This window comes from Melospiza georgiana, chromosome 12 (assembly GCF_028018845.1).
Source record: "Melospiza georgiana isolate bMelGeo1 chromosome 12, bMelGeo1.pri, whole genome shotgun sequence".
In the NCBI taxonomy this organism is placed as follows: domain Eukaryota; kingdom Metazoa; phylum Chordata; class Aves; order Passeriformes; family Passerellidae; genus Melospiza; species Melospiza georgiana.
Genome location: NC_080441.1, coordinates 10,128,698 through 10,149,087, shown reverse-complemented (window position 1 = coordinate 10,149,087; position 20,390 = coordinate 10,128,698). Strand labels below are relative to the sequence as shown.

Below are 20,390 nucleotides of genomic sequence, written 5' to 3'. Positions count from 1 at the left end.
TGTCATTAGTGGCTTTGGAAAGGAAATATTTGTAGTATTTATTTGGTTGGTTTGGTTTGCATATAGATTCTCAAGGGAGTAATTGAGCTGTTGATTCTGGGGATATGATTCTTCCTGGTAACAGTGAGAATTGTGCCTATAGGTGTGAGTTTAAGCTGATATTGTAGCAGCAATTACTTAAAAGTTTGCAGTTAATTGTTGAGTTACTGGCTATTGATCTGTAGAGTGTTGGTGTTCAGGGATGGATGCTAATAGTTTACTTTTATTTATGCTTAGGAAACTAATCTGCTTTCAGACAATTAAAAGGAAAAGCCTTACTTACAGAATCATTTGTGCATCTTTATGCCCTAGCTGCTGGATCAGACTGTTGAAGATTTCATTATTTTTGAAGTATCTCTTGGCTCCTCCCCACACTTCTCCTTCGTTGGTAGCATTTGAGGACTTTTAGCACGCATTTTCTTTGGGGTTTTTGGGTGTTTGGGTTGACTGGTTGGTTGGTTTGTTTTCCCCCAGTCTGATGACATCTATTAAATCAAGAAGGAAAACATAAAAGATTAAGTATTCTACTTCAGTCCCTGTGTAGTGGCTGTTGTGCTTTTGGGGCAGTTGCCAGGTGTTCAGCTGGCTGGAGGCTTGTGCTGCTCACAAAGAGCTTGGCAGAGACTGACTGTACCTTTAGAATTGGTTGCCTCTGAAAAATTTCATTACTCTAAAAAAGGAAGGTGTTCTCTGACAGATTTTGGAGTTATGGAGAAAAGGAAGGGCTGGCATTGGGTAGCTCAATGCTATTTACTGCTTGCAGAAATAACAGTAGTAATGTATTTCTTGGCATAAAGGTGGGCATACATTCAGGAATAAAAAAGCTATTTAGCTAATTTTCAGCTTGTATTTACAAACTATAACAGGGGGTGGCTCTGCCTGCTGCAGGCTGTGTCTCCAGTTCATGAATTCCTGGCACCCATCTGTGTGTCATCCAGCTGCACTAGACCTCGGTACAAAGTGAGCTGTGTCAGCTTTGGCCAGCTTCTGCCTAACATTATCCCAACTCTCCAGTGAAATATTATTCAGCCTTGAATTCACCCAAGTGATGAATATTCATTTCACAGGTAATTATTGTCATCCCCGAGCGGCTCCACTCACACAGCCCCAACTTCTCACGCAACCCATCATCGCTGTCGCTGTTTTGGCAGCACAGAGCTTATGATTCCTCATGCTTTAATAATGCTCCATCATCTGTGCTATCAGATTTGGGTCAAATGACCATCATAAGGGTTAGAAAACTCTTCCTTTATGCAGTGCTTTAAGGAAATAGAGGCACCTACCACTTACCTTGTATGTGCTCTCCAGGTCCCTCCCCTGAGCTAAGAGCACTGTGGCCTCAAACAAGGTGTTTGTTTTCTCGACCTTGGCGCTCCAGTTTAGATACCACTGGGATAAATTGAGTGTTCAGACGTTATATTTCAGGATTTTTAAGTTTTTCTCCAAGATTGTTGTTACTAAAAGACATCTCAGTCCTTAAATTGGATGTAGTAATGGCTTTATCTCAACTGTCAATTGAGTGGAATATTGTTGCTAACAAGTACCAGTATTTCAGTTTAATTTTATGATCTTTTTGGAAGACTTTATATGCGGAAAATATATTTTAATGGCTAATAAGTCCTAAAATACACAGGATGAAAATACACAAAAATACTGTTTTCTTTCTATGCTCTAAGTATTATTGCTGTCATTATTATTAAAATGAATAAAACCTCTAAATAGCTACAATTATAGTGGTGGGAGATCAGTAAGTGTCTGAACTGGTTAGAGTTCAGCAACAGATTGTTTGCAAATGAGGCGTTTACAAACTTGATGTCTTTGACAACATGCAGCACAATTTTACAATGTTTGCATCATTATTTTTTTAAATTAGCCTCCAAACATGTTCAACAAATTTGTTCATTATCATTTCAGCAAGCTAGTCTAAGCAAGAGGACAACTGTATTAAACAGGAAAATTCTGGCTTGTGACATTTTCTGGCCAGTGTCTCTTCAGTTGTTCAGTAGGAGACCTGCTTCTCACTCAGTGTTCAGGTGTCTGTCCCAGCATCTGTCCTCTGATTCCTCATTTTGAATTGAAGAAAAACAAAGGGATGTGGGAAGGGGACAGCTGAGGTGTGTAAATACTCTTCTGAATGTGTATGTTGACAAGATAGTTCAAATAAATACTTTTTATTAGCTTGGCAAAAATAGTTCTTAGTCCTGTATTCACTTTCTCTTTAGCTGCATGGCAGGTCACTGCTCATCCTGCTTAGGTTTGAGTTACCCTCATGTTCACACCCCCTGAGTTCAAGCCCATCCTTCCCTCCTTCTCCCTCTGCTGGGAGTGCCAGCACTGGAAAATGTCTGCTCCCAGTTCAGTGCTCCGTTCCTGTGCTCTTTGGAGCAGGACTCAGGATGATTTCTCAGAGCTCTCTCTGTCTGATTAGAGTCAAGTCAGTGAGGATCTTGCTGTGTTTTTAGAGATCAGTAGTTTAAGCTCCTGCAACCAAATGTTTTGGGGCTTTTTTACTTACAATCACTTCTGGATGTGCTGCTTGCATCCTTTGCCAGTTGTCCTGATCAGCTGTGCTGTTTATTTCCCATTTGCTCTGTCACTGCTGTGTCTAATATTGGACACAGCACGAGATGGTGCAGCTCAGGAAATGGTGAAGCAGCTGGTAGGGAAATGAGACAATACTAAATGGAGAAAACGTGAAAAAAGGCAAAATTCACATGTGACTTGTACATTCTATGGGGAGCTGGTTTTTGTGAAGGCTCTTCACTCAGCATATTTGCAGGAAACAAATTTAATAGGAAAAAGCAATGGAAAAGGGTTTTTAGGTGTGGTTAACACATAGAGCTGTCCATTAGAAGAAACCTTTTTACAAAGCTTCCTTTTTTCTTGATCTGAAAAAAAATCCTTGCATAACTGGATATTAGCCTGGGATTTTTTCTGATATGTTTTTTCCCTATAAAATAGTTAAACTGAAGGAAAAATTGACTATTCTGCAGACTATCACTAAGTATCTCTAAAATACAGTGTTTATTACAAAGAATATGCTATATGTGTTGAAAATGTGAAGTTTATAGTTGCATGTTTTAAGTCTTTTAGTTTTGGGGCTTTTTTCCCCCCTCCTTAATATAGTGAGTGCATGTGTGAGCTGGGTTTTTTTTCAGTAGAGGGAACAGTTGTTGCTGCAGTCCTTCCAGAACAGCCAGCAGTAGGGTTAACTGTGTTTTTACAGAATAAAACCAAAAGAATTGAGACACTGAATGCTCCTATAGCATTCCTTTTCTTAGATCTCCAGCATGACTGAGAATTGCTTAGGTGAGGGTGGCGCCATCTTCCTCTCAAAGCATCTGTCTCCTTGGCAGGTATTAACCCTAAACCAAATTTATATATTGTGGTTTTTCCTGATTATCTGTGGCCTTAGTGTTTGAATTCTGCACAGATTCTCTTAGCAGTACACATAAATGTCGTTAAACATGGTTTAATACACAATTGCTCTCATTTTTGTTTGAATCTGGTGTTTTCTCTGGAGTCTCTGTTTTCAGTGCTTTCTCCCTTATGTGTCCCTTTTCTGATCATGGCTTAATTACATTTTAAGTGCCTTCTGTGTTACTGTCTCCACTGCCTCAATTAGTTCACCTCCAACTGTGTGAATATTTTAATAACGAGGCACAAAGTATTTCTGGCAATACAGAGTGTGAGCTCTGCTTATCAGCCTAGGGCAAGCTTTCCTTCAGGGCATGGCAGAGTTTACAGAGGTGCTGTAGGTTAATGTGTTAGTGCCATTTGGGTTTGATTTATTTTCTTTGGGTTAGTCTCAGCTGCAGTGCAGGCTCTTAACTTTGACTCTTCCTGAGCGTTGTTGATCGAGCACCTTTGCAGAGCCAAGAATTAAGGAGAGCTCACGGGCTCACAGCTGTGGAACCCAAGGTATGTTGGCTATGAAGAGAGTCACCAGTGTGCAACTTCTGTTCCCCAAATAAAATGTCTGAAAGGCAGATGCTGGAAAACTTTAGAAGCAATTTTTTATGGGCAGTGCAATACTGTAGGTAATTTTTCCTGTGGCTTTCAATCTGTTAAGATACAAATTATTTCATTTTCTGATTTTCTTTTCAGGATTTATCTGTCAAAGTTGGTAACAACTTTGAGCTCTCTCATGTTAGGTAGTCAGCCTCCCAACCATCTTTCTAAGCATTATCAATGTATATGTATCTATTTATTTGATGATGGAGGGGATTTAGTTTTAGTTTTGGCTAATCAACACTACCTGTGATTTGCATTAGAAAGAGAAGGTGCCTGCCCACTAATTCTCAACAGCAGAAATCACATTTCAGTATCAGTCAGTGCCTTGTCATTTCCCAGGTGTCAATTGTATGGCTGTGGCTTTGTGAAAGATTAAAACGCTATGTGGTTAAATCTCAGGCTAGAGGTTTCAAATTCAGGGACTAGAATAGCTACTAAAATGAGTGCCATTTAGGAGTGATTTTGTATTTTAAACAATTACAGCTCTCATTAAGAAAGGGCAGGGAAACTAAAGACGTCTAGAGCTGTAAAAATTGTAGCCAACTGCTCCTAACAATACTGGAATCATTTCACCATGTTGTGACTGTGTTCCCAAAGTTTGTGTAAGTTTTGATGCCAGATCATGGCATCTCACACTTGCTCAAACTTCATGACAGTATACACAGGTCTTTTGAGTTGGTCATCTTTGGAATTTCCTGATGCTTAATTATCTTTGGTGCAGCACTGGAGTGATGGTGGCACTTCCTCTTTGGGAGCTCTACATCAAATCTCGAGATGGAAAATGTTGTAGATACCACATTGTATGCTTGGGAACTGTCTTGCTGACAAAAGTGTCTCAGATTTTCATCTTTCTTTGGTAATCATGATGTGCATTTTAGGATAGTATGTGTTTTAAAAAGTACTTATTTAACTTAATTAATAATGATGTTCTGTGATAGTGATGCAAGATTACCCCAAAATTATTTTCTGGGGGTATAGAGCTGGAATGGTGCCACCACCTTCAGGTGAATTTCTTTGATGCATTTTGGTGAAATAAACCCCAATATTTTTATGTTTTGCAGCTGCAGAATGTAGTAGTCTTTATAACTTACATAACTGCCTTTAGAAATACAGTGTAGAAGAACAAATATCTGTAAATATCAGAAAATCTAATAAAGGTCTTGTAAAAAAATTAGTTAAACAGTTGAAAAAAGTTGTTGTGATTGTATGTGTGAAAATACAACATGCAAACCCAATGATTTTCCTTCAATTGTTCAAATATTAAACTGCAGCAGAGCTGACCTTTAAGTCTGAACTGTTATTGAAATTTCTTTGGTAAACCGAGCACTTGAGGAAAGGAGGGAGCGAAAGTGGTCAGAATTATGTGAAGGCAGTTAAATCTCCCATCTCTTGATCAGATGGAACGTGTGATGACAAACCCCTCCAGAGGTTTGGGGGGACGAGGGGCTGTTTGAGCGGCAGGCCGTGTCCCCAGCCGGCTGATCAAACGGAACGGACGTGCCAGGTTGTCTCCATGTGCTCCCACTGATGGCAGACTGACAGCAGGACCTAACTGGATGTGAGGGGAAGTGCTGGGCAGCTTGTGCACATGCTTCTGCTTTCCCTTTCTTCTTCCAACGTTAATCTGAAGGGTGAATTTCTTTGTCTGAATGTTGCTTAGCAGTTCAGTTTAAATTGAATACACTGCTTTCATAGTATATGTTAATTTATTAAGTTCATGCCCCTCATATGTAAATTTTTGCCTAATCAGGAAAAAGAAGTGCACACACCTCCACCCCTATTCGAACATAGGTCAGAATCAAACTGTTTAGTTGCCCCAGGTTTTATTAGGGGGCATCTTGCAGTCTGACTTGAGTTTTTTCCCAGTGAAAAAGGTGATTACATACTAAAAATCTGTTAGTAAATTTGTGGGGAAAATGAAATATTTTAACAGTGAAAAATAGATTCATGGGATTTTCAAAATCTCAGAACAAAGCTAGATTTCCAGATATCTTTTTGAGGCATCACCCAGTGTCTCTTGAAAGCCTCACCTAATAGATAGTTTTAAAATGCTTCATAGTCTGGTAGTCTGGCCAGCAGTCATTGCTCTGTAGGATTCTGATTCTCCTGATAAAGAGCCCTGGGCTCACTGTTCTAATTTGGTCCTTCTATGAGCTGGGGATGTGCTGTTGACTGCCAAAACTGGTTCCAATTTCAGTTATTTAAAGAGAAAAAAATATAAAATTAGGTGTAGTGTTCTGCAGATGTTAGACATCCCACCAAGAATCCAATGGATGTAAATTCCACATTTGGGCTTCATTAAAGAGTCCTTTTAGCTGGATGCTTGTTGGGGGTATCAGATGTCTCTTCAGGATGGGCAGCATTTGTGGGGTTGATCCCCAAGACCTGGCGAGGTTGGCTGGCAGAATGTTTGTGGCTGTGCCAGCCCACCAGGCAACTCTGGGAACCTGCAGAATGGGATTTTTCAGGCTTGAATTGGACAAGGAGGGCAAGAGCCTCCTCGTGGGCACATCTCCTTGTGCCCAGGGCTGGTGTTGCTCCTGTGTTCCTTGTTTCCATCTTGCTCCTTGTTTCTGGGACGGCAGCACAGCAGCAGCAGTTACTGCTCCTTGTGCACAAGTGCTGTTCTCTGGCTCCTGTTCTCACTGCACAAGGGGCTGCTGGGGACTGGCACCCCTTCCTTAAAGAGATTTTGTCTCTTTGTGCTTAGATTTCTCAGTGGTACCTTCTCCCTTGCGAATACTTTTTCCTAATTTCCAGCATTTTTAACAGTTAGTTGGAAAGTGAATAAATGCGGCTTGGTCAGTGCAGCGTGGCTGAAGCCTTTTGCTCACTTGTGCTGAAATTACTCATTCACTGATCCCTCATTGGAACTGGCTCAGGGCATCAAAACCACCTTCCTCTGCTCCAGCCTGGCTCCCTTTGCTGATGCCTTGCATTCATGTCACTTCAAAGTAAGATGGCTAGTAGTACCCTTGATACTCTCTTAGGCTACTTTAAAATGATATTAGAGCTTTGTAGTTTCTGGTGAAAGTTAAGGTGAGGAGCTGAGTTACTCTGATGATTCTTTTTGAGCATTGTCTGTGATCTGACTGCTTCAGGTCTGCTGAATGTCTCAGCAGTAAAGGAAAAGATTTCTGGTAAATGGGTGTTGATAGCAGCTCTCTAAAAGTCTTTCCACCATCCCAAATTTCTGCACTTGCCTGGTGGTTACTCTGAGACAGTCACAATGACCTAAAGCCTAAGTGCTACGCCAGCCCACTGGCTGCATAGAATTAACTTCTGGATTTACAGCCCTGAAAATTAAATCCATTTTTAGACTTCTGGATTTTTTTGCATGTGTAGCCTTCTAAAACTAAGTCAGTGAAATTTATAAAGATACCTGCTTTGCACATCTTTTATATTTAAAAGCAGGTGCTCTTTATCTCAAGGTACTGGTTCAACTGCAATTTTTAAAACAAAAATATTTCAATATTTTAAGGAACAAACAGTGTTATTTAAAATGTATTTTATAAACCAAAATTAAAACTGTTGGTAGAAATTATTTATTATTTTCATAACTTTGTCTCTTTTTTAATTTTTTTGGAAGTGAATAGCTGTCATGCTTAGATATCATGGGCATCGAAGACTGAGGTTTGAATTAAAGGGACTTTGGTTTAAATGTAACTGCTTTCAGAAATTACTACCAGAAGGGCATAGCAGATTTGAATTCAAGTTTGTAGGGCTAGAGCCACAGTCTGAGGGTAATTTCACTTTGAAGAATGTTGGTACTCTGTTTGCACTCTAATAATTTTGTCAGCCTTTCCTGTCTGAAGTGCATGCAGAGTTGAAACCAAGGCAGAATCCCAGCACAGCTTTGCCTGTTGAGAGCTGTGGATGCACAGGATGAGAGGGAGCAGAGCAGTGCCCCTCTGCTTCACACCCCCTGCTTCATCTGGAGGAAAACTATTTGTGCATATGAAACTCTTTCAAAGGGAAACTTAGTTAATCTGCTTGAGATAGTTTGATTCATAGTTCTATTGCCCTTTATGAAAGTTTTAGTTATGGCTAGGTTTAATTTTGAAAATTTAATCACAAGAAGAAAGGATTCATTATCTATTGCTTCCCTCAAACACAAATGTAAATGCCAAAACTTGTAATAGAAAAATTATTATTGAGCCAAGGAACCTTTACAATACTTGAAAGAAAGTTGGAATGCTTTTCTCTTATGACAGAGTTTTTGGAAGCAGACAATATTTTTTTCTTGAAAATCCGTAACTTCTTAATAGATTATTGCATATGGAGAATGAAATTATATGTGAATGTGTTGTAAGACAAGCTTTTCCAAACTCTATTTCAACTGTAATACTAGAAGAATTCAATTTATCTGCACAAATGATATTGAAGTTCTTTCTCATCTGTGGTAACTAAATTTTTTTTATCCTCCTGTCTTTAGTAGGGTAGAGTTAGTGTGGTCATTATTTGAGAATAAGTTGGTTTCCTTTATATGAAATTTAGCTTACATTCTAATTCCTGGCATTTGCTATGGTTTTATAACTCTAAAATTCATTAAAGGAGAGATATTTATGAGTACCTGCAGTAGAAATTTCTGTTTAACAGAATCCTGTGAATGGAAGTATTTTAACTCATAAAGCCACTATTTGGAGTAGGAAAGGTTGTAGCCAGCAATAATTCAGATCTATTTGAACTTCAAGGATTAAATTTCTAACCAATATGATACTGAAAGTGTTTCTTCCTAAATTAAAATGGGAACTGCTGCATCCACACTGTAGCTCCAAAGATGCTTCCTCTGGCATCTTGTTAGTTGAGAAACTCTTGAAAAACAAAACCTCTAACATGAAGAATTTCAAGTGATCTCCAAAAGAATTCTCTGCTTCTGGGGACAGAGAAGGTTCATCTGTGTCCCTGTAGGATCAGGATTATTTCTGTGTAAAAATTCCTTATTTATGTTGATTTCAGTAGTAGTAAAAATAAAAATTAATATCTGAGAACTGCATGAGAATATTTTAAGGGGTTCAGTCTATTTCTGTGCTCTTATTTAAGCTTGAAGAATTAGTCTGAAGAAGAGACTAGAAAGATATTTGCCATGAGGCATGGGTTGGAGCCTCATCCTCTGGTACCTCTAGGGAAGGACCTGGAGAATAAAGACTTTTTCTTCCTTATAAATTTCACAAGCCACAGAGCTTTCTGAAAGTGCAGCCTCCTTTCCTAATCCCTTAGCTGCCTAACCTGCAAATTTCCCTCCTTAGTGTTGTAACAGACTCTGATTCCTCTTTTATTCCTCCTTTAGTTGTTGTAGCTGATATTTTTGAACTTAATATCATCTCTGCTGGTAAGTTGAGGTTAATGTAAGAAAGTAAGCTATATAAATAAGGGAATGCAAGGAAAAGCTGAAACACAGCAAAATAAAATGTACAATACAATGCATTTGTTATCAAAGTAAAAAAATTCAAATTATATATTCTATATGGTTGTTATTTATGTGTAACATGGATATCAGTTTTTATTTATTAAGATATATGCAGCTGAGAAACAGTTCCAGGCTGTGGCAATAATGCAATTGCTGATAAACATGAAATTTATAAAACAAATTAATAGTCGGTGTAATGGATTTTTGAAAATTAATTTATTTTCGGCTGCTTCCTCAGTGGTTTTTGTACAGATGGTAACTGGAGCTTAAATTCATTGAATTATATTGTCCTAGGAAAGATGTGGTATGCTCTCAACATGGAAAGAAGTAAGATCTTTGACTAAATGAGAAGCATATACACAAAAGCATTCCAAAATATATGTAGCAGGTTGTGTTTCATGAATGCCTTTATGAAGCAGCTTAAGATCTCTGCACATTTAATTCTCAAGTCCAGCAACCAGCCAGTAAACCACAGTTCTCAGGTGAAAAATGAGAAATTTTAAGGGCCGTTGAACACATGAAATTTAGTAGAGTGTTCAATAGCCCTCAAAATTTCTCATTTAGGAGAATGCATATGTATTGCTTCCAAAAATGAAGGCAAACTTCACTTTCCCCATCTGATTTGCATTTTTTTCTCACCCTTCCTTCCTTCCCTCCCTCCCTCCCTCTGAGTCTCCTACACCACGAGTAGCTGCTCTGCCTTTCTGCTTGTTTGGCAGCACACGAAATGCACCTGCAGATCAAAGCACTGCACTAAGTTCAGTGGGAAAAAATACCCACCAGGTTGTGGTGTAACACTGAAATCCCAACCCATAAATAGAAGTGCATCTTTGGGGTATTTTTCCCTTGCATTCCCCATATTATTCCCTCAGACACAAGTATAAACATGACTCTGTTCAGGTTAATGTATATTATTTGCCTTTTTTTCCTTATTCTCCTCCCCAGACTCTGATATTTCCAGTGTTTTCAAAAACTCAGTCTGAAAGAGGACACTAGGCCAAAATCAGTATCATGGATTTCAAATTCAAAGACTGATATTTTCTCCTTGCCTTTGAGCTACTTAATCTCTTTTATAATTTTATATTTCCAGAAAGAATAATTTGTGTTTTTTTCATCCAGAGAATTGATTTTGTGTATGTTTGAGCAGGGAGCATTCTCAGAGTAAGAATCACCTGATACCAAGAATCAAGAATAAAATTAATTTGTGAATCAGTGATGTTTAAAGACTTTCACAATCAATAAATTGCAATTGCTTAATTATATGATGGGGTTCATAAAAGGCACGTAATTGCAAGATGTCAAACTGTTTCAGTTTATAAATAAATTATATTTTTCTGTAAGCTCTTTCTCTAGTTGAACACATAGGTCAATTAAATAATTTAAATTAATAATTATCATTCTGTTGATAAGTAGAATGTTTTTCCATAAGGGAATAGGAGGACTGGAAAGTTCTTCATGCCCATCACTATTTATACTCTAGTTTTATGTTTCTCCTAGCTTCTTTGTTTGGATCATTTTTTCTTTATTTTAAATATTTATTGAAATAAATATTTACTTACACTCATGGTTAGTTGGTGGACATTAGCAGAATTCTTGGCAAATGGCAACAGTGAGGAGATTCCACAAGTCCTGCAAGTCCAAATTTTGCAGAATTACTAGGTTGGAGAGAAGGGCCTCAGTGGTCTTTCATGGGGGTAATTTTATTATATTTTTTAACCTGTGCTAGAAACACTAAAAGAGTTGAAGAAAGAGTAGCTGGCACACAGTTACTCCTGACCATACAATGGAAGATGCACTGGGATAAGTGTTTTGTATCTGCCTCTAATCCTAACTTAGTTTTTGAGCTGTACTGGTGACTAAATTGATGCCACAGTAAATAAACCCTTCATGAGTTACCTGGTATTTTCAGTAACTTTGTGAGCAAAGCTGTGTTAGCACTGCCTGGTCAGCTGCCCAGTTCCTTAAACAGCAGAGGCACTGCTCTCCAGCTTCTCTTTAACTGCTTATCTCTTAAGAATTTTTTTAATAGAAAATTGTATTTAGTAGTAGAAAGAAAAGGGTCTGTTAATTGCAATGCTGATTTTTTTTTTAAACAGCTCTTCTTTCCTTTTATTGCTCATTAGATATTTCATATTTCTTCATGCTTTACTTTTTTGAAAAAGCTAATTAGTATCAATGTGAGATAAAATACTTGTTTTTTAATGCTTGTGTTACAGCAGGCTCTGTGAGGGTCCACAGTTGAAAATCCTTTCATCATCTTCATAACTGCCACTTTTTCTTTCCTGTCCTCTGTTCATGCAAAACCTTGAATTTTGTATTAATGTTCTCTCATTTCTCTTGTGACTATGTCTTTGTGGTAACACTGAATCTATCATAAATCTACTTGAACTTTATCTCCTCATGGAAATATGTAGTATTTTAGGTAAAAAGGTTAGATATGCAGACTAAAAGCAGCCACTTCTGCCATTGTAAAAGCTTTTCAGAAAATTCTTCCTGTGGGAGTAAAAATCCTGCAAAGGCTTGTATACTTAAGAAATAGACTATTAAGGCAATAGATTGTGTTATACTTGAGTTGAACATGAGTTAGAGTATAAAAAGAAAAAAAAAGGAATTAACATATAGACTGAAGGGTAAATTCTGTCCTTCTTAAAAATGTGTAATCTAATTAGCATTTTGTGGGATTTACTGGGATGAGTATTCCCTGTGGCATATGCAAATGCAAACAGGGGGAAGATGGGCTGCTGATGGCAGACATCTGCCTGGAGGGACAGCCATGTAAAAAATCCTGCATCCTTGTCCCCTGAGGACCTGGCATCAGCTGAGGTGATTCTTGGGGTTATAGGAAGATTTTTAATTATGGGGAAGTTCCTCAGATGGTGAAAATAAGCAAAGATCTCTTCTACAGGGGAAGAAGAATCAGATGGTTTTTCCTTAAATCCCACCTGCTGTAAGGTAGACAAAGTTCAAATGCCAAACATTCCCTATGCAATTGCTTCCAAGTATTTTGGCAGTTTTAGCCATCTCCATCAAACTTTGGAGTCAGCCTCAGTGCATTTGAGAGACTTGGAGGGACGGGGCTTGTGAAGGCACATCCCAGCTTCTCAAGGATAGGGCTGAGAACACGTCCTCCTCCTGTGAACAAGAGGAAAGGACCAGAGTGGTGCTGGAGCACTTGGGATCATCCCCACTCCTGTCTTGCTGCTCCAAAGGGAGCAGGAGCAGTGGTGGCTGCTGCTGCTGGATGCAGCCACACCAGGCAAGACAGGGTGACCTTCCATGCCTCCTGTGGGAAAGTGAGGCCATGGCCATGCTTTTCTGCTGGCTGCCTGCCTTCTTCCCTTGCCCTCCACAAATGAGGTTGCCTTTCCCTGAGCTCAAAGCCAAGACCTTCAGGAATTTTTGGATGGCAAAAGAAAGATATATAGAGACAGATGAATTACAATTTCCTCAGGTGGTTCAATTTATGTCTTAGCATTTGGTTTGTTGGTTTTGGTTGATACCTTCAAGAAAATAAAAGGGCTTTTTGTTATTTCAGCGAGAGTGATTAAAATCAGAATCATTCCTCTCAGTAGCTGGCAAGTGGATTAGTTTGGCAAATTAAAGCTTTGGTTAGGATGACAGTAGAAAAGAGTATTTGTCCTTAGTCTTAAACAATGACTCTTGTCTCTAATGTTTCCTTTCTAGAAACTGAAATACTGTATGCATATTTGATATTGTATTTAGTCTCTCAAGATGGCATCCCAGGTCTGATGTTCAATTAGGAAGTGCAGTTTTGTAATCCTTATTTAATTAGAACTCCCTGTCATAGTCCCTGTGAGTTGCATTTGTAATTGGATTCTCACAAGTGAGAATATGCAGAGGCTGCCTCAAAGGGGAGTTGCAATTTGCTGATGTGTGTTACTTACCTGTAGTTCTTCGAGAATGTTTCCTCTGCATATTCACATTATGGGTCCTGTCCACCTTCTGTTTGTCCTTGGATTTCTGCTGCCCAGCAGCTGCTGTGTTCAGTAAGAATAACTTGTAGCACTGTACAGCTCTCAAATCTCAGATGGCTTGGTGTCATGAGATGGCCCTTGTACAGTCCTAGTAGCCACTGCTCTTCTAGGAAGCTCCTGTAGGCCACCAGCACTGGAGAACCCAAACCCACTGGTGTGAATATGCAAGGACAGCACTCTCAAAGAGCAAGCCAATGGTAAGTACGCTTTCTTTGTCTTCCACCATAAACCAAATACCTTAAATGTTATTTTTTAACTTCTGTATTGGGAAATTTGCTACACTTTCCCTAGGATAAAAACATACTGAGATTAATTTAGAGCTGTTGCCTTCCTGGCAGAACGTGAGAAAGTGTCTGTGTTTGCAGATGCTCACTTCAGTTGTAAATTGATGTGCAGCTATCAGTGTGTGGGTGTGCACATGTTTGAGCTATAATGCATATTTCTATCAGACAAAAAGGCACAATTACAGTGCAGCACTATATATTTTACTATATATTCTTCTAGTTGTATTACCTTTAGAGTAGATTAGATAGCCGAGTGAGTCACTGACCAAAAAAAGTCTTGTAATAGTGTGAAAAATGTTAATTCTCAAAACAAATTCTCCAAGAGAAGATCAAAGTTATATTGTTTTTCACTGCTACATTTTTTTCCGAACTTCTGTTTTTTCCAGACATGGAATTCTGTGAGACTCCCCATATCCTGTGCTCTGGCTACCAGACTGACCTGCACGGTGTGGCTGAGCACAGTTACCCTCTGGAGGTGGGCTCGGATGTGGACACTGAGACTGAAGGAGGAGCATCCCCGGACCACGCCCTGAGGATGTGGATGAGGGGCATCAAATCAGAGCACAGCTCCTGCCTGTCCAGCCGGGCAAACTCAGCTCTGTCCCTCACTGACACTGACCATGAGAGGAAGTCTGATGGGGAGAATGGTAATAAAGAAATGCGTCTCTTGTACTCAATAGTAGGAGTAATTTATTCAAAACTTTCTTTTCCTACTTCTCTTATTTTCCTTCTTTCTTATTTTCTCTTTTATTTTCTTTCTCTCTTCTCCCTCTCTTCCTAGATCCTTGTACTGTATGTAAGATGAAGGGGTTGTTTGCTGTGTGTATTGTATTTATAGTTTAGACAGAAAATAAGAGAAAAAAATGAAACAGTGGTTTTGTTAAAACATAATTTCTCTAAAGACTAATAACTTTCCCACATTCTTCATTTTTATGTTGTAAGATATTTATCATTTGAATTTGGTGGCCTATGAATTAGGTTCTAAAATATATATATATATGTACATCTATATCATGTTTTGCATACAGTTGCTCCTGTGGCTTCTGGGTATAATTGTAAGGCTCTTCAGCCAGATAACTTGAGAAAGACAACCTGCAGTCTAAATTCTCTGTTTACCTCTAATCTTGTGCTGCACCTGAAGATGTGTCTTCATCAGTAGGACAGACTGAACAGGTCTTTGTTGTGTCTCAGTTCTGTATTTCTCTGCATATAGAGAGAGGGCTTGTGAGTCACATGGGCTTGTTTTTTGTGTATCTGTGATTTCTAAATATTCAGTCTCATTCAGGATTTTTTTACTCATTTGCTTTTCTTACAATTAAATGTGTCACAGAAGGAAAAAAAATGTGTATTTAATTAAAGTAATGTGAGGAATTGGTATTCTTTTATCTCTGCATTAAAATTGATTAAAATTTACTCTGCTTCCTTACAAAGTATAGTAAGTAAACAAATTTATCATGCTTAAGATCAACAAGCTTAGCTGATATTTTAATTTCTGTGTTTAATAGCTGCATGTTATAGGTCTAGATGTCATTAAATATTGACACTTCAGTGTTGACAGCAACATATTTTAGTGCATCTGTAGTCATAAGGTTAATACAACTGATTCAGTATAAATGGTATTTCTATACTTACATGTTTGAATTTATCAAACATGAAGCTCATAATTATATAATTTCACCTGGATGTCTGCCAGTACCAATGATAATGTCCAATATAGGCTCAAAAACATTGCATTATCTGCTTGAGGTTAAAAATGAGATTTTAGTGCACAGCTTGTTTCTAATTAAATATTCCATTGAGGATTAAGCATTGTGGGCCACCACATTTTATTGTGTTGGTGGAATCAGTCAATTCTCAGATGTCACCCCATTTCCAGTGTGCAGTGGCTGCCTGTCTTCCAGCTTCTGTGGGACCCCTCCTCTGTGAGGTGTTTGCTGCACAGGGAGGTTTTGTTTGGGCTTGAGGGGGAATTGTGTTTGTGTTTTCCTGGAGACACTGGGGTTTAGGTGGGTGCTGAAAGAGTTGAATCTGGTCTGCCTGGCATTGGTTGGCCCTTAACTGTGAAAATGATTGAAAGGGAATGCTACATGGAAGGAATGTGTATATTTGTGCCATTTAGACTAAAAAATGCACATTTCTCTTGTAAGGGGCTGGGAAGCAGAAGTCTTGAAAGCAAATAAATCATCTAAGTGAGTTCTGTATTTCAGTCTGGAGTGCAGTGGTGCAGCTGGGTATTGATGATATTTTGCTTAGTAGTACATGTACCACTAAATAAGTAATGTGTAGATGAAAATTACTGTAAGTAGTGCACCTGCATCATCGTGCACAGATGTAGCAAGAATTATGGGTTAGGTGTTGTTAAGATAGGGACACATAGCATTGTGCTTCCCCACCAAAGAATGCTTTCCTCTGAAGATTTGTCTCTGAGAAGGATTTTAATCCATTTAAACTGGTGTAAATAGTCTTTTTGCATGTGGCTTTAATATTTCAATTTTTGTAAGCCTTATAACAATTTTTAAGTCAGGGATTCATGTTTGGGGTGCTTGACTAAATAGTTGGGAGAGGAAAGTGAGGGCAAGAGCAAGTTGGAAGAGAGAGAAACTGAGAGCACAGGTTCACTTGAACTCTGTAGATGTCACCAGGCAGGGCCAACTGCACAGGTCTCAGTGCTTCCTGTGCTCTTGAGTCATTATAATAATTACAGTCTTGAAAGTTAAAGTCTGAATAAATTTGAACACTGCAGTTCAAGCTATATTTGTTTATATTATCTGTTGTTTCACAGGTAAGTTCATAGCCAAGATTCCTGGTCAAGAGAGCAGTGTGTTTTTCTTCTGGGCTGGCACTCAGCAACAAAGCACTCTTTGAATACAGAAGTTCATAAATCTCTACTTAAATTATGTCACAGATGGCACATCTTCCTGTTTCTATGCAGTCCTGTGTGCCAGGGGCTTTATCAGAGAGCCACGAGTGCTGCATTTATCCTTGTCAGTTTCTGCCATGGAAATGTATTTTTTTGTGCCTGCCGGTAACTGTTCTGGTGTGAAAATGCATAAGATCTGTTGCATGGAAGTACATGAAATATTAGTTACCATGATACTTCCTAATTTCTGTTAAAGTATTTAGGAATTCTGGATTTCAAGGGGTTTACCAAATGGTATGTGAATGCAGCTATTTGGAACTGGAGTAAAGTTAACGAGAAAGGCATCGTTGTTGCATGATTTGAGAAAACATTGTAATTGTTGTCCATCTTTTGAAAGGGTCAGTAGGGTTTCAGGTTTGGGTTTATTTTTTTTCTTCCTCTATGAACACAGTTTTTGCTACAAAAACAGGACAGGTCTTTTTGTGGTAATACTGGGACAATTAATTGTGTGGCCTCCAGTAGATTTGTTTTCAAGGCAGTTTTCTGCTTTGCATTGATCTGGAGCTAATATACTTTGTAAAAACTTCTTCTTTTTAGCTATTTCTTGACATTCTCCTATTCATTCTTAGCTCTAGCTTGAAGTTCCCTGGCACAGGATACATACTTCTCTGTTCATTGTGGGTAGCCCAATTTGAGAATTTATTTAAGGCTTGTTTTCCTTAGTAGACACACCGACTCTGTCATAATCGCTGTTAAAACACACTCTGGTTGTTTTGGCAGCATTAAACAGATTGTATAAAACACCAACATTCCCATTCATTGTTGTCAAGTTAATGGCAACTAATAATAGCCCATTAGGGCACAGACTGCCTTCAGCTTTGCCTGAGGCTAAGCAAATATATATTGACTGCACAGAATGAATGACCAATTTCTTGGGGACCATTGCTTATCTCTGGTATAGTGTAAATAGCTCCATTTAAACACAGTGTTACTCTATGGTATATGAATGTAGATTTCAGACAGCAACACCACAGAATAACCATATCAAAAATAGTTCCTTTATTCCATTGAAGACTGCACTTGCCTTCAGTTCACTGGTACAATGGTATCTGTCACTGCATTGTGTCAGAACATAAAATTCAGTGCTTTCATCTGCCAGATTACTGAGCTGGCAAATTTATTTATTTATTTGTTTGTTTGTTTTTCTGGAGTATGTGGTCAAGAAGAGAATACAAACCTGATCTACAGAAAGCATGATCTCCAGATATATTCCTAAAATTACATGGTTTGACACAGATCTGCCTCCCACACTAGGTAGTGTATTAAAAGGCAGCCCACAGTCCATTTTGTGTCCATATAACCTTTCTCATTGCTGTTCATTCAATTCTTATGTTTGCCTTTACAGGACATCTGTGCAGCTGTGACACAATGAATTTGACCTCAAGTACATTTATGCCATGCCATAATCCATTTTGAGCCACATTTAGCACATCTGCACAGCCATCAACTCTTTTACTTTTAGCTGCTACCTCTCAGCTGAGAGCTAGTGTGGAACTTCAGCCATTCCTACAATAACACAATTTTTAACCTCTTTTATTTTGTCAGATTGCTTTGATGTACTTTTAAGTCGGACTTGTTTGGCTCATCCTGACATCTACTTAGGTTTTTTTATGCAATTAGTTACTCTTTCTCTACACCACAGTGACAACCAGTAGGAGAGTACAGGATTCCCAGTGCTGGAGGAGTGTCCTGTGCAATGCAGACTCATCTTGGATCATCCAGATTTCTGCTCAGTTTCTTTGGCTGAATTATTTTATGACAACTGGGTATTAGCTCTAGTTCACAATGACTTATTTGAGATTTGTAGGCAAGAAATTAAGGTTTTAGTACAGGCTGCAATACCACTGGTCATGCAATGTAGCATTAGAGTGCTTGTCAGATCTGGTATGGGGACTTTTTAATAACATTCTTGTCTTGTTATAAGCAAAGCAAGAGAGGGAAAAAACAGCTGTGGAAAAATGTAATTTTTCCTTTTTGCCCACCATAAAGTGTTGGGAAAATTCTTTCTTAACGTGAGTATCAGACGCTATTTGAAACAATGCTTCTAATAATAACAAACATTTTAAACAGCAGGCTGCAAAGATGGGGTAATAGTATTAGCCATATTTTAATAAGTAGATGTAGTAGAGACTTTAGTAGGTTACAGATCAAAGCTAAGTTTAATGAGCTAGAAACATGTAAGATTATTCTTGTGTAATTCATTTAAGTATTTGTTTTATAGCCTGGGAGCAGTGATCCATTTAACAGAGCTTTTGACTGTCTCTAAATCTCTGGGGATTTTTCATTTTGATTGCTGGGCAGATGGGTGACTTTTGGACAAGTCACCTTAGTTCTTTGCACTTCATATTCAGAATCCCTACAGTGTCTGTTAAAGGGATAAAGATACTTAATTAGTAAAGGAAATGCTACAGTGGCTGATGCTATATGAGAAGCACAGCTTTGAGAATGCTGTAGCTATGCAGCCATGGGGAGGATTTAGCTAAGGACAAGGCTCTGATTTAATTTATGGTGTGTGACAATAGACCTACTGTGAATTCACACCTGTTTAAATTAGGCTTGGATCTGGCTCTTCATAAAAGTCTTGTGTTCAATGTAAGAAAGTGACAGCATTGTGATTAATGTTGCTGTTATTTACTGTTATTTTGTAAACAGCTCAGGCGTTAAGCTGATCTCTGGCTTTCTCATTTCTCCAGGAAATTATTACCAACAGCTACATTACAATAGCAATACATGCTCTGAGAAGTGGGCATGTGGCTGCCTCTCTATGCAGGATTGTGTTTCTAATAATGATGGCTGAAGTGTATCCATTAGCTCCTGTCCTGTCACTTTCTATTTACAGTGGTGCAATTAAGAAATTGAATTACTAATTTGCTAGTACACCCATTAGGTTAAATATGTGTAAGTAGCCTTGAAAATATAAAGGTAAATATTGGCCTTAATCCCATTCCCTTTGTGTCATTTAATATTTTTCTCTTTGATCCTTGTATGCTTTATTTTGCCTTTTTGTTGTGGTTTGGATTTCATTCTGTTTGTACACTCCTGCCTATCTTTTAAGGCACCTAATAGATTAAGGCAACCTCATCAATAAAATGCAAAACCCGTCATGGTGAAATTCCTTCTGTAGCTTGCTATAGCTTGTCAGATATTTGATTTATGATACTTTCAGATATTTGACAGAAAAGGGCTGCTTACCTTCCCTTAATGAAAGACCTCTGTTGCTTTTGTTGTGAGGGTTTTTTTGATCTTTTAGTGTTTACATGGTGTTTATGTTGGTTTCTTGTGCTGTTGTTTCAAAGGCAGCTCCTCAGAGTGAAAGGAGGGATGTGAGCCCCTGCAGTAACTCAGCAATGTCTTTTGGGGAGCATTGGCATATCCACTGCCAGGGGAGCTGCTCTGCTGCAGTTGTTCAGAGTGTAAGAAGCTTTTGTTGACCTTAGAGTGGTTCCTCTGGAAATGTTACTGTCTCAAAGGCAGCGTGTAAGTTATCCAAATTGCCTTGGATAAGTGTGAGATGCTTCTGAAAGCACTGCAGCATCACCTCAGCTGCAATATCATGCAAGTCTTGAGCTTGTGCCCCAGTATTTAAACCATTTCTGAAATTGTTTATCTATGGAAATTCAGCTAATGACTTTTTTGTCAGTATTGTGGGGGAAATTCTGCCTTTTAAAATTACCATCTTTATTACTTTTTCTGACTAACAAGGGCATTGCATCTGCATGTCTGCTATT

At 38.5% G+C, this 20,390-nt stretch overlaps 1 protein-coding gene across 7 annotated transcripts in view; it reads left to right on the top strand.

Moving 5' to 3' along the window:
- TENM1 (teneurin transmembrane protein 1) overlaps positions 1–20,390 on the top strand; it is a 769,900-nt gene that overhangs the window by 549,396 nt on the left and 200,114 nt on the right. For 6 of the 7 annotated variants that reach the window (XM_058032976.1, XM_058032977.1, XM_058032971.1 and 3 more), the window contains one exon: positions 14,129–14,389. The exons of the other annotated variant lie outside the window; for it this stretch is intronic. In XM_058032976.1, coding sequence (XP_057888959.1) covers positions 14,129–14,389 — 261 coding nt within the window. The remainder of the gene's footprint in view (positions 1–14,128; positions 14,390–20,390) is intronic. 7 annotated transcript variants of the gene reach the window in all.